The sequence below is a fragment of the Austrofundulus limnaeus genome, unplaced genomic scaffold (assembly GCF_001266775.1).
Source record: "Austrofundulus limnaeus strain Quisiro unplaced genomic scaffold, Austrofundulus_limnaeus-1.0 Scaffold33, whole genome shotgun sequence".
Classification (NCBI taxonomy): Eukaryota; Metazoa; Chordata; class Actinopteri; order Cyprinodontiformes; family Rivulidae; genus Austrofundulus; species Austrofundulus limnaeus.
In genome coordinates, this window is record NW_013952435.1 from 178,427 (window position 1) to 193,481 (window position 15,055).

The window sequence follows — 15,055 nt, forward strand, 5'->3', positions numbered from 1 at the left end:
GGTTGAATTTGGCAAAAGGCTAAAAGTAGCAAAATGTTAGCTAAAAAAGCAATAGGCTAGCTAAAAGCAGCAAAAAATCTTATTAAATCTAAAAGTAGCAAAATACTGAGTGAAAATATCAAAAGACTAGCAAGGTTGACCTAAAAACTAAAAGTATCAAAATGGTAGCTGAAAGCTAGAATTATTAAAGGGCTAGCTAAAGGCTAAAAGTAGCAAATGCTAGCTAAAAATATCAAAAAACTTATTATAGCTAAAATAGCAATGTGATGGTTGAAATTAGCAATAGACTAGCTAGACACTAAAGGTGGCGCAATGGTAGCTGAAAACTAAAATTAGCAAAAGGCTAGCTATAAATCCTAAAGGCAAAGATTACCTAAAAGCTAAACATAGCACAAGTCTTGCTAAAAACCTAAAGTGCCATAAGAGGGTAATTAACAGAGCAACTATTCTAGAGCAGATTTCAAAGAAAACTTAAAAATAAATAACTAATCTTAATGTTTTAAATTGTGAATTTTTAAAAATGTGAAATAAAGGTAAATAATAAAGTTGAATAATAAAGTTAAATAATAAAGTTGAATAATAAAGTTAAATAATAAAGTTGAATAATAAAGTTAATTGCACCAGTCCTGTTTGAAACCAACATTTTGATGTGTGAATGCTGACTCAGCGTTCACACTRTGATAAATAATGGAGGSTGTGTGCGTCCAGTCTGAACTGCACCTCAGGCCTGTGATTGGCTGCCGGAGGGTCTTTCTCTTTTCTTCTCCAGTCGTATTGTACRGTGGGATACTTTAATTTAATCCCTGGTGGTAATCTTCCAGCAAGCTCCACTCATCCCTCCATCCTTTCCAATTCACCCCCGGACCCTTTAATCCTGCTTGTTTTGGTCTCRTTCTGACCCTCATCCCAGACAGAATGAGGTTAAGTATCAGTTCAGTCCAACAACAATACAAGAGGTGTAAAATGAGTTTGGGAGAAAACACTCAATCCGCAAAAAAAGTCATTAATTTGATTTAATGATATCTCTTCCTCCCCAGCATAAGTTTTACTTTTCAGTTTAAAATTAAAACAATTCTAGGAMGTAATAAAGCAGCGAACGAACAGAAATTATTTATTTTTGGACTTGATCCAGTTTTTAATGTTATAACATTTTTTTTATTAATTGTATTTGTCTGGATTTGACTCTATTTTCTGTTTTTATTTATTTAGTTATTAAGAAAGAGGCACATCGGCAACGACATCGTCACCATCGTGTTCCAGGAGCCGGGGGCGCTTCCTTTCACCCCCAAAAACATTCGCTCTCATTTCCAACACGTGTTTGTCATCGTCAAAGTCCACAACCCCTGCACTGAGAACGTCTGCTACAGGTGAGCAGAACAAAAACAGTTTTATTAGTTTTTATTTCTCTGTCCAAATTATAGCTCTGTAAAGAAAAAAAAAAAGGACGGGCAGAGTTGAACCCTGCAATAAGGAGGAAACTAACGTGCTAATGACAATAAAGGAGAACGCGTTTATCGCTCCATGGGCTTTGCGTAAATGTCTTCACGGCAAATGGACTTTTAGAGGTTCAAATTTGAAAGAGCGATAATAATAGTTCCTCCGTGTTCCTCCTGCGCTTTCTGTCATGACTTTATAGAGCTGTGCAGGAATCACAGGGCACTTCTGATCTGTTCGCTGATGATACAGTTATTATCTTCACACACACCTTGAAATTAGGACTTGGAACTTTGTCAGTTTTTTTTTTTTGTTAAAGTCAAGGTAACATCGCTAATAACATAGGGCTTGTTGAACGCTGCAGATTACTCTGATTTCCTCCTCTGAAAAGTCATTTTCTTCAATGCCGTATGATTTAAACATTAAAGCTTTTATAGTCTCGCTCAGGGAAGGGCAACTTAAACCATGGATTTCTTTTTGTTTGAGGGCCACATATTGCTGCACACTTACCCAAATGTAATAACGCTGCCATTTAAACACCGTTTGTGTATATTTATGTTTACAAAACCAACATACATTGCAGTAACTTACAATATTTCATGCTCAAATGCATGTAGAACAGTTGTTCTTTTTGTTGTTGGGGCTGCATATTCGATAACATTGGTTAATATTTTGATGACAATATGACGTGCAATAACAGAACAAATATTTAAGTATAACATTGATTTCTTTCTGCTCTGGATTTAGAGCAAAAAAAAAAACAATTAATACACCATTTCCATTCCAATATGACAGTTTCATTTTAAAAAGACACCTGCTGTATTAGCAGTGAAACAAAAAACAGCATGAAGTACAGTTTCTTAACCCCCCCGGATAAAACATAAAATATTATCTGATGCTCTAAATACAGAAAAACCTTAATTACTGTCAGTTTTTTAAATAAATAATAAAAACATCTTAAAATAAGTAAAATAATTTTCAATGGAAGTTAACAAATCTAAATCCAGTTGAAGTGGTTTTGGTTTACTTTGTTTTTTTTATGCACTATTTGTTGTTTTTATGAATGAAATAAATGAAAATGATTTAATGCGGGATCTCAGGTCCATGTTTGTCAGACTGATGCTGACAAAGTGCATAAATGCAAACATTTGAGCTAACTATTTATTAGAGTTTATGGAATAGAATAGAATAGAATAGAATAGAATAGAATAGAATAGAATAGAATAGAAAAGAATAGAATAGAATAACCTTTATTGTCCCGCGGAGGGGAAATTCAGGTGTCTATGCATTTTTTTTGCGATGTTACACAGGATGTTATCACGATGCTTTAACTCTTGTTTAATAAAGATGAAGACAAAACGTTGGAAACAAACAAAAATAAACACTTGTTTACTTTAGCGAGCTAACGTACAATGACAAAAGATGTATTGAGTGCAGACTTCTGCTTGGTTCTGGTAAAAAGCCTGTTTATATGCTTGCAACTTCAGTAAACTTCTCATATTTAGCTTTGTGCAACGTGTCRTAGCAGCGACTTATATTTAAAATCCTTTATGGCARACAACGATTCTAAGCAGACTAAACACATCAATTTGCCTTGAAATTCTGTGAACAGATAGTCTGCCTCCAAAAAAAAATGGAGGCGGGACCTTATTGGCGTTCCGGACAGAAGTCATCTTGCCCACTAGTCTTCAGTTGTCCATCCCTGGCTTAGTTCCTTTAAGCTCTTCCTAATCATCCCTGCAGTATTTGATGAATGTTTGTTTGTTTGTTTGTTTGTTTAGCGTGGCTGTTTCCAGATCCAAGGACGTCCCTCCGTTTGGACCTCCCATTCCCAAGTCTGTAACCTTCCCAAAGTCTGCAGTTTTCAGGGACTTCCTGCTCGCCAAGGTCATCAACGGCGAGAACGCCGCCCACAAATCGGAGAAGTTCCGGGCCATGGCGACCCGCACGCGGCAGGAGTACCTGAAGGACCTGGCGGAGAACTTCGTGAGCACAGCCACCGTCGACTCGACCGTCAAATTCAGCTTCATCACGCTCGGCGCCAAGAAGAAGGAGAAGGTCAAGCCCCGGAAGGACGCGCACCTGTTAAGTGTCGGCGCCATCACCTGGAGCGTGTGCGCCCGGGACTTCGGCCAGTCCATGGACGTGGACAGCCTGCTCGGCATATCCAACGAGTTCATCGTGCTCATCGAGGAGGAGTCCAAAAACGTGACGTTCAACTGCTCGTGCCGCGACGTCATCGGCTGGACCTCAGGGATTATGAGCATCAAGATCTTCTACGAGCGAGGCGAGTGCATCATGCTGTCCGCCCACGACAACTGCGGAGAAGACATCCGAGAGATGGTGCAAAGACTCGAGGTAATACCCTTAAAGACTCAACTCCAATAATCTCAATATCTTTGAGGTTTTAATGACGGCAGGATTAGACTCTGGAGGTAAACGACCTAATCCTGCAGTTTAAATCTCGAACAGAACATAAAACTGACATTAGTCGGCTTTAAAACTGTGCAACCCTCTCACTGAGAGAGGAAATCGTTTTGCATTTGCTCTCACTGGGGGTAATTGTGAGTTTCATTTCGGTTTGACATCAGGATTATTTGCAGCGTAATGAGCAGATTAGAGTAAAAACAATTAAAGCATTTGCTGCTGATGGAGCGTGTTCTGATGGATGGAGCAGGGTGCCGTCCAGGTTGTGCTAATATTAAACAAAAAGCTGCAGAAATGAGACAAAATCAGAGCATCCAGCTTACTGCATCAATWGGAGAAAAGGCCTTTTGTTCCTTTTATGATAAGAAATGACAAAGTTATAGCTGTTTGTGACAACTTTTTAAAAAGTCATGTTTTGCTCAATCTAATGTTATATTTTAATGACTCTCAGCTGCACTCACATTAAACTTTAGCTAAATATCTATAAAGTTGACTGAGTTATGGCTAATGTTGCTTGATTAAGGCCCTGTCACACTGTAAGGTTTTAGACAACTTGTGAAATTCTTAAAAACATCTTCATTGAAGATGGAATAAAATAAACCAATTGGAACCCGATTAAGTGTGTGCATAGGGTATTGCAAACAAATTGATTAAATTTATAACTTTTATTAGTAATTTAGACGTAAAAGAGGTTTCATAATTTGGCATTTAAGTTGTCTAAAATGTTGTAATGTGATGGGGCTTTTATGGCTTTTAATCTTATTTGCATCCAGTGATTACTTTCTGAGACTTTCATTACTGTCCTCTTTCACAAAATATTATGCTAACGCAACAGACCAAAGAACACACACCGTGGCAGGTGATATGGTTTAAAAATGCATCCGGATATAAGCATTTCATATATTAGGTTCGAACGATATAAAAAAAATCTTGCGATGGTGGTAATATTTGTAARTGAGGGTGATTCAATTTCAGGTGCGAAATGGCTTTTTTAGTAATTTTTTTTCTTCATTTCTAATCTGTGCTTCCTACTCTGTGTGATCTTTAGCATTTTTAACAATGCATTACTAGCTGTGTTTCCATTGCAAATGTGCGCAAAACTTTGTCGATATTCTATTAATGTCGAAAAACACAGTTTCGCAACTGCGGTGTTTCCGTTAAGTAAGAAATGCTATAAAGTCACGCGTGAATACGTTTTTTCTCGCAATAAGTCATTACAAACATGGTGGCGATGGATGTAAACACATAGCATGTTGCTACCGCAACACTAGCCCTCATCATTAGAGGAGACGTCWGCGTCTTATCGAGGCTTTCCGGTGACAAGCCMGTACTTGGGAGCGGCTACGTATGCTGCGTTTTTGGGAAATTGTAGTCGGTGAGTTTACTACTTTCTTTTACTAGTTTTGTGATATTACTACTATTTCTACTTCCTGTTATCTTCTTCGTCGTCGTCTTTTTCGCCAGTAGAAACAGATGGTTGTCGATCACGTGACTGAAAAAAGTGTTTCCATTGCAGTTTTGCGAAACACACCAATTTTGATATGGCTGAAATACCACCTCATCCTAGCGCAAAAACATTTTGTCGAAGAACTTTTTTTTTTCGAAATTGACGTGTTTCCATTGAGCAAATTTATTTTTGAAATTCTGATTTGCGCATTTTCATGGTCAATGGAAACGCAGCTAGTGTCTGGTGTGAGACTCTGTCCTGCTGGCTTTATCAGCATGAAAAGTACAACTTCCAAACTCTTCAAATACTGTATATTAGTCAACAAATACTGCACTCCAAGCAGTCCTTTCAATATGAATATTGCGCACACTGATATCGTRATGACGATTTATTCGCGATATATTGTGCATCTCTAGTCGAAATGGATAATTATATTGATAATTCGATAATTATGATGAGTTTTTTTGTTTTGCCCAACCAAAAATTGTGACTTGACCTTTCCTCTTTTATCCACAATTTCCTCTCGAGCCGTTGCATTATTTTCTCCTTTCACTTCATGTCGTTCTYTTTTATTTCGAAGCAGTTATGAGGCGAAATATGAAATTGCTACTGCTAGMTTAGCAAAGAGTGAGTGAGTTGATGGCACCAAGCTTGATTAGCTGCGCCGTGAGAGGCCGAACGGCTAAAGCCTTTCCTCTACCTACATCCCCCATAATGCAGTGCGGTTCTGAATCGGAGTTCAGAAAAATTATCAACGTTGTATTAATACTGATCACATGTGTATCGCGATATACATCGTTATTTTATTGCCCAGCTTTATCACGATACGATATTATATCGATTTGTTTGGATGACGATACGTTTCTCGAAATCAAGTCTGTGATCGATGTGATGTGATATGAAATAAAGTAATACCGATACTAATACACCAGGTGAAACCCTGGGCATAGGATGACGATCCTGAATCATATATCATTTAATCGATATATCGATGTGCATCAATATATTGTTTCACCTGTAGTTCAAATCATAAATCTGTCATATATAAACTATGTCTTTGTCTCTCAGTGTTTTGCAAATGAAAGGAGCATTTAGTTTTTCTTTTTCTGTTCTCAGCATCACTATGGAAACACAGTAGTTGGCATGACGGTCCTATGGCTGTCAGCCACACATTAACTGGGTGGCACCGCAAGTGGGTTTTCAGACCCTTTTATTTTCCAGTAACGTGTGAAGGATGTTGGCCCACTGCAGCATTTTTTTTACTCGAGCTTTCTTTTTGAATGTTCGTCACGCCAACTTCTAGACAGAAACAGGAAAAAGGCCGTTTGCCAACCAAGTGACCTGGTAAATCTTAATATCACTTTTTGGCTTTGTGGAAAATATCACCACCTTATATTTAAGTGCTTTTACTTTGAAATAACTGTGATCTCTTTGTGGTACAACTGGGTATTTTCAAAATGTTACAACCCTTGTTGCTTTGCTTTGATCATCAGGTCAGAAATGTTCTCGCTCGGTTAACCTTCACCTTCACTGAGGTTCACAACTTCCTTCATCTCAGTCTCTGGACGTTTCCACCAGCAGCTTCTGTAAACAGACTCATTGAGCTTCAGAGAGGATTATTTTCCCTCTGAATATGACTCAGAATACAGAGGTGCGTTCAGGTCGCAGGTTGATGAKGATGAACCATTATGAGGTTTTGTTGCAGGAACAGGAAGTCGGAGGCGGAGCTTCGTTAAATGGAATGAAAGATTAGAAACGATGTCATTTTCAGAGGATATCTGGGAGCAGGTAGAGGATGAGGCAGTTTAAAGAGGACACCAACCCAGTTTTTAAGGGGGAGGAGTGGAAACATGGATACATTTTTGGGTCTGGCRGACTAAGAATAGAAGACATTTGGCCTAATATTCGCTCCAGCTGAGAAATCCCCACAAAGTCATCTTACCCCCAATTCCTTTTACAGCTTTTCCTCAGCCATCTTTATAACTCCACATTCATGTGATCAGCTCCACGTTTATGCAAAACACAGAAATCTTGTTTGCATTTATTGTGTTTTTGCTTTTTTTTTCTTGGCCAAACCTTTAATCTGACCACCGATTGTCTTTTTAATAACATGATTTATTCAGGTTTTTGTGCTTTCTTGCGCTTCTCACAGCCTTGAATGTTTCTTTATTTATTTTTATCAAACTCCAACCAGCAGAACAGCAGTAACAGTTGATTTCCTGCTAAAAACAACGTATTTTACTGTTTTTTTTTTCCATTAATCACGTTTTGCAGTGAATCCACAGCTCGGTGTGTTTAAAGATTCTGCATAACTTAGCTTTGTCTGCTCAACTTATCATAAGAAAGGACACAGTAGTATATATTAGCATTCGTGATTAGCCAAGAAAAATAATTTTCTCGTCTTTTGTGCTAGTCTTCCTCAAATTTTTTAATATATCTGTGTATTCTCAGTGGAAACTCTGAGTAAGTATTAAAATAAAGGCATGGCAGCAGCAGTCTGGTTATGAGTTGATGCTGAGGACTTTGTCCCAAAGGTGTCTGTCCCAAAGTTTGCATGGAATCAGGTTTCTCTGAGTGGATTTACAGGCTGCCGGACTTGTGATGTAATGCGAACCGGCGCGAACAGATTGGTCGCTGCTACACGGAGGGAAACTCAGTGTGAGACGCAGCTAAAAGGCTTTGTGGAAACGTCCTGCTCTCYGGGGTGTTTCCGAGCTGGGTGGCCTCATGTTCTGCTTTTATTAGACAAGTTTTCCTGGCGTGAGGTCCAAAACATGCTGCCATTTTTTTTCTTTTGTTTTGTTTTCTGCACTAAATGGACAAYCTGTTCTGTTTTTTGTGTGCTGAGGAATCACAAACCTGGTCGTGGAACACTGGACCAGCTCTACACCCTCAGCAGGGTCCTGGAGGGTACATGGGAGTTCGCCCAACCGGTCTACATGTGTTTTGTGGACTTGGAGAAGGCGTTCGACCGTGTCCCAATGGGGGCCTTGTGGGGGGTTCTCTGGGAGTGTGGGGTACCGGGCCCTTTGATACGGGCTGTCAGGTCCTTGTACGACCGGTGTCAGAGTCTGGTCCGCATTGCCAGCAGTAAGTCGGGCTCGTTTCCGGTGAGAGTTGGACTCCGCCAAGGCTGCCCTTTGTCACTGATTCTGTTCATTACTTTCATGGACAGAATTTCTAGGCGCAGCCGAGGTGTTGAGGGGATCCGTTGTAGTGGCCTTAGGATCGCATCTCTGCTTTTTGCGGATGATGTGGTCCTGTTGGCTTCATTGGAACGAGATCTGCAGCTCTCGCTGGAGCGGTTCGCGGCCGAGTGCGAAGCGGCCGGGATGAGGCTCAGTGCCTCCAAATCHGAGGCCATGGTCTTGAGCCGGAAAAGGGYAGAGTGCCTTCTCCGKGTCAGGGGGGTCGHCCYGYCTCAAGTGGAGGAGTTTAAGTATCTGGGGATCTTGTTCACGAATGGGGGAAGAAGGGAGCGGGAGGTCGACAGGCGGATTGGCGCAGCGTCTGCTGTAAAGCGGGCGCTGTACCGGTCCATCGTGGTGAAGAGAGAGCTGAGTCAGAAAGCGAAGCTCTCGATTTACCGGTCGATCTACGTTCCTACCCTCATCTATGGTCATGAGCTTTGGGTCATGACCGAAAGAACGAGGTCCCGGATACAAGCGGCCGAAATGGGTTTCCTCCGCAGGGTGGCTGGGCTCTCCCTTAGAGATAGGGTGAGAAGCTCGGTCATCMGGGAGGGACTCAGAGTAGAGCCGCTGCTCCTCCACGTCAAGAGGAGCCAGTTGAGGTGGCTCGGGCATCTGGTAAGGATGCCTCCTGGACACCTCCCTGGTGAGGTGTTCCAGGCATGTCCCACCRGGAGGAGGCCCCGAGGAAGACCCAGGACAYGCTGGAGGGACTATGTCTCTCGGCTGGCCTGGGAACGCCTTGGAGTTCCCCCGGAGGAGCTGGAAGAAGTGGCTGGGGAGAGGGAGGTCTGGGCCTCCCTTCTGAAGCTGCTGCCCCCGCGACCCGACCCCGGATAGGCGGAAGAAGATGGATGGATGGATGGATGGATGGATGGATGGATGGATGGATGGATGGATGGAATCACAAACCTGCCTGACCACAACTAGGGCTGTGTGTTGTGAAGAATTTGGTGATATGATACATATCATGATATATCAGGAAATATCACAATGCGATACWGTAAGCAAGGCGATGCATCACCATTGTTTCCCCAAAAGATTTGAATTTGTAAAAACTCAGTATAAAGAGCACACAATGCAATTTATTTTTATTTTTATTTTAACTACATTTGTATTTCACATTTCTTCTTACAACATCCGTCCATTAAGCCTTAATTATAAACTGGTACAGTGCTTTTGAAAATGAATGCAGTATCAGGAAATTAAATATTTCACCGTATCAGTATTTTTACAGCCCTAACATCAACAAGAGAAAATAGTAGTTGCTGTTTTCCAGTGGTGGGCACAGCTAACCAAAAAGTTAGCTTCACTAACTCAAAATCCACTAACTAAAAATATAGYTTTGCTAACACAAAACTGCTAAACATGTAAATTTTWGTAGAAGCTAACGCTAACAACTAATCGCTAGCTGCTAAGAAACTCAATCTGCTAACTAAAAATAAAGCTTCTTTAATACTAAACTGCTAAACGTGTAAAAATCTGCAGAAGCTAACAAACAGATTAATCACCATCTGTGGATTTTATGAGTCACTGCAAACACTAAAAACTTGCGTTCACATTAGTCTCATATGCAACCGTTTAAGTGTGGTTCAGATATTAAAGTGGAGTTCTGTTAAAAGTTATAAACAGTTAGCATCTCACCTGTTGCAGGTAGCACTTTGAATAAGTCCAGAATACAAACAGTTGGTCTGAGTGTTACTGTTCTTAATTTGTTCTTAGAACTTTAACAAATATCTGAAAAAATAACAATAATCTGCCTCGAGGCGTGGAGCAGCCTTTGATCGACTCATTTGCATGGAGTCAACTCCTTTTTTTCTGAGGTTTTGTTGTGATTTAAACATGTTTCTGCTGATTATTGTTCCTGTCAGAGCTGTCTGTCATCCCTCTTCGTGGATCAGTGCCAACATTACTTGGCAACACATTTTTTATGTGCTAATGTTTGACAGTTTTATCATTATAATTGGTTATTAAAGCCCATTATTTGGTTTGGCATGAAAACCTGTTTCAAGTTATCACTTTTAATAAATATATAGTGATTTGGTTTCTGTAATAATTAGTTTGTAGCCATAGATTGAAACATTTGAGTGTTGAAGGAGGAGGAAATGCTGACGTGTTTGTCGTGACACAGTTGTGTCTCGGTTGGCGTGAGGTTGGTTTTCTGCCATGCTGAGGAGTCTTGGAGTGTTGACAATCCATAGCCTGTGTTAATSTTTCTACAGCCAGCTGCCACTCTGAAGCAAATGGAAGCAGTCACCCACAGCTGAACCAAAACTAATCTGATGGCTGATTACAGCTCATTGGATTTAGTTACCTTTCCCCCTGAAAAGTCAGAAAGCTGCAGAGAAACCTCACACACTAACCAAACCCATGAATGTAAACCAATTCACAGTTTTCTCATTGCTTAGAATATACATTTAAATGCAGGAACATTTCTCTAGCAGAAAGCAGTTTCCCTGAACTTTATTTGAACCTGAGCGGCATTAAAGCTAAAGCTAACGCTGAGCAAAAAGGAGCAACTTGATTTACATGACTGAACAAGACTTGACTAATTCCATCCAGCCTGGCACACATTTGGACGAGCTAAAACCATCAAATATTTATGGGCTAAAAGGTCGAGTCTGTAGCAGAGTGCCAAAACTGTGGAAAACGTAGAAGCAAAGTGTTTTTTTACATGCTAGGTTTCCAAATGTTRTTATTAAATACACAGTTGATGAAAGTGTTTGTGTATAAATGTTGTTTCTCTGGAAACTCAGCTCCACACAGACAGACAGGTTCATGCAGCATCCAAAGAGATGCTGTAGTTTGTTCATAGACGTGTGTGTCTGTGTGTGTGGAGAAAGGTGGTGCAAGTAGGGCTGGGTGATACGACTGAAAATCTTCGTAAGCGTTTTATATTGGTCGATATTGATAATTTTAGTTTTAAGCAAAATTGGTCTGACTTTTGTCAAATTTTTATCTAAAATTAGGCCAAACTGGTGATGTGACCTTTCCTCTTATCCACAATTTCATCTCGAGCAGTTGCATCATTTTTTCCTTTCACTCCCGCTGTTCTTTTTTTATTTTTAGGCAGTTATGAGGCACTTTGTGAAACCTGAAATTGTTACTGCGAAACCTGAAATTGTTACTGCGCATGATACTGCATTATTTTTGCTAGCTTACCTTGTTTAGCCACTGGGGCGTCACATTGCTGGGTTACAGATGACGGCGCCAGGAAGTAAATGCAGCCCCGTTTCCTTCTGTTGATTCAGCTTCTGTGCCGTGTTCGACAACGTTTCTCTAGAAAACATTGCCATTTTTGTCCTAGAGGTTTCACAACAAAATTTAAGTTTTATCTTTTATAACATGAAGTTATTCGTCAAAATAAAAGCTTCGTTAAACACGTTATAGAACATGTTGATTTAGGACAAACAGTGGGACACGTACATTGTGATGATGATTCTCTGACGATATCGTTCAGCTCTAATCCTGATTTAAATTTGAAAAGATTCTTCAAGTTAGCTGAACAAACACGTGGTTCTTCTGCTTAAAAAAACCACTGCTCCAGCTGTGTTTCTGTTTTGTTTTCCTTGTTTTTGGATGCATGTTGTTGGATTTTTGTACAATAATCCATGCGTATTTCATTTTATGCAGATGATTAATGCGTCTATCTCGGTTCTGATCCCAGATCGCCACCAGAGGCTGCGAGACGACCGAGATGACCCTGCGCCGGAACAGCCTCGGGCAGCTCGGCTTCCACGTCAACTTCGAGGGCATCGTGGCCGACGTGGAGCCCTTCGGCTTCGCCTGGAAGGCGGGGCTGAGGCAGGGCAGCCGGCTGGTGGAGATCTGCAAGGTGGCCGTYGCCACGCTCACCCACGAGCAGATGATCGACCTGCTGCGGACCTCCGTCACCGTGAAGGTGGTCATCATCCAGCCTCACGAAGACGGCACTCCTCGAAGGTAAAAGCCCACCTGCTGTCAGACAGCACAGACCAGATGTAGTCTTGGAAATGGGTTGTTGGTGAAACGTGTTCTGCTTATTTCTTTCCTAACTTTTTCTGCACTTTTTGATAAAAAGTTTGACATTTCCTCTCATTTAAAAAAAGAGCTTTAATAAGTGCTTGCAGTACATACTGTACTGCTTGTTGATGCTGTTCTTTATCATTTCTGTACAGAGAGGTGTCTTTGTGAGCACAAACAGAGCCGCAGAGACACGAACAGTCAGCATTTCTCTCTAACGATAATGAGATGAGCCGTTTGATTAATGGCTCAAATCTCGCCGCCGTTGTTTGACAGCTCACATTTGTAAATTGCTTTTTTCTAACCTAGAATAACGTCCCTTTTCAGCAATTAGGATGCAAGTGTTTGCCTTTTTTTCCTCTYTTTATGGGGACACACTCCCTCGGGAGCGAGAGTCCATCGCTCTCACTCAGAAAAAGAGAGAGAGGCATATTTCAAACGGGCTTTTGTGATGAGAGGTTTTGAAGGTTTGTGTTAAAACGCTTGTTCTGAGAAGCACATCTGCTTGTTTTGTCTACGAGAGACAGACCGTGCTGTGAAATCGCATCCATCCGCTCTTTCACACTCGGATTTTCGACATCTTTGTTTTGCGTCTGCTTCGGGCCGACAGATTTGTGTACCAGAAAATGCTGGTTCCGCTCTGCCACAACAAAAGAGACGATTTGAAGAATAGCTCCACAATATGTGTTAATTGTGATTTTCTTTGGTAATCAGCTTTAAGTGKTCCTCAAAGATAAATTCTGATTTTTAGATTACATCACTGAAAAGAAGAGGTGWTAAAATTTTATTTTTTAATGAAACATATTAAGGGTTTTCCACTTAATGTCAAAGACTTTGCTTTAAGCAACCGTTTAACCRCCCTCCTACTTTATTTTCCCGCCTGGCAACACAGAAGTAAGATATTTGCTCTCCCAGATGGTGGGCTAACATGCTTCGTCTGGGACTCTAACAGGAAAGCATCTCTGGCAGAACCGCCGTCTAATCCTCTTACCACAATCAGCAATGATACACGATGATACAATCATAATCGCAGTTCAGGGAAGGAGGAAGCAAGCAAAACAAAACATCATCCCAAACCGGTTCTGTGTGGCCAAATGTCGGCCCGGCTTGCTGGAAGCTGTGGTCACAGAGCAGAGGATTTGGTAAAAGAGGCTGTTGACATGAAGTCTGAGCCAGGAAGAGATTTTTGTCTTGGTTGGACTCACACCACTGATGTTGGACACGCCTGAAGAAACGGATTTATGGATGGGTTTCCTCAGAAAGTGGCTCTTAGATTTAGACTTTAGGGGCTGCAGGTGAAAATTAGCAGAGACTAACTCAGGCACATTCATTTTCATTTCCTTTTAATGTTAATAAAAATGATGATTAAAATAAATAAACTATGAAAAAATGTACATTATGTTTGTAACTAGAAGAATAGCATGTTCTGAAATGTAAATGTAGCAAATAGCTACCAAAAGCAAAGTAGCGAAAGGCTAGTTAAAATATGTAGTAGCAAAAAGCTAGCTAAAAATTAAATGAGAAAAAAGCTTGCTAAACGGGTTAAATGAGCTAAATGCTAGTTAAAACTAGCAATAATTTAGCCAAAAGCTTAAAGTAACTAACGTATAAAAGGCTAGCTAAAAACTAAAGTAGTAGTAGTCCAGCTAAATTATCAAAAAGCTAGCTAAAAGCCAAATGTAGCAAAAGTCTTGCTAAAAAGGTTAAAGAAGCTAAATGCTAGCTAAAATGACAATCATTTAGCTAAAAGCATAAAGTAGCTAGCTAAAATTAACAAAAGGCTAACTAAAATTAAGTAGAATAATCTAGCTAAATTAACAAAAGGCTAACTAAAACTAAAGTAAAATAATCTAGCTAAATTAACAAAAGGCTAACTAAAATTAAGTAGAATAATCTAGCTAAATTAACAAAAGGCTAACTAAAACTAAAGTAGAATAATCTAGCTAAATTAACAAAAGGCTAACTAAAACTAAAGTAGAATAATCTAGCTAAATTAACAAAAGGCTAACTAAAACTAAAGTAGAATAATCTAGCTAAATTAACAAAAGTCTAACTAAAACTAAAGTAGAATAATCTAGCTAAATTAACAAAAGGCTAACTAAAACTAAAGTAGAATAATCTAGCTAAATTAACAAAAGGCTAACTAAAACTAAAGTAGAATAATCTAGCTAAATTAACAAAAGTCTAGCTAAAAGCCAAATGTATCAAAAAGCTATCTAAAAACTAAAGCAAGAAAAGGAGTGGCTAGAAGCTAGAAACATCAAGAGGCTAACTAGGATGTAAAATTAACAAAAGGCTTGTTAAAAGTAGCATTGAATAGCTAAAAGCCTAAAATAGCTATTTATAATTAACAAAAGGCTAGCTTAAACTAAAGTAGCAAATGATTAGCTAAAAACTAAAAGTGATGGAAATCTAGCTAATATAGCAAATATTTTGTGAAACCTAAAGTAGCAAAAGGCTAAATGTAGCAAAAAGCTCGCAAAAAAAGTAAAATAAGCAAAATACTAGCAAAATTACCAAAAGGCTATCTAAACTCTAAAGTAGCAAAAGGCTA

General features: G+C 39.8%; 1 protein-coding gene across 6 annotated transcripts in view; it reads left to right on the top strand.

The window, feature by feature from the left end:
- Nucleotides 1-15,055, top strand: part of LOC106515866 (signal-induced proliferation-associated 1-like protein 2) — a 138,434-nt gene that overhangs the window by 77,240 nt on the left and 46,139 nt on the right. For all 6 annotated transcript variants that reach the window (XM_014005900.1, XM_014005902.1, XM_014005903.1 and 3 more), the window contains exons 7-9: nucleotides 1,210-1,367; nucleotides 3,216-3,792; nucleotides 12,167-12,441. In XM_014005900.1, the coding sequence (XP_013861354.1) occupies nucleotides 1,210-1,367; nucleotides 3,216-3,792; nucleotides 12,167-12,441 (1,010 nt within the window). The remainder of the gene's footprint in view (nucleotides 1-1,209; nucleotides 1,368-3,215; nucleotides 3,793-12,166; nucleotides 12,442-15,055) is intronic.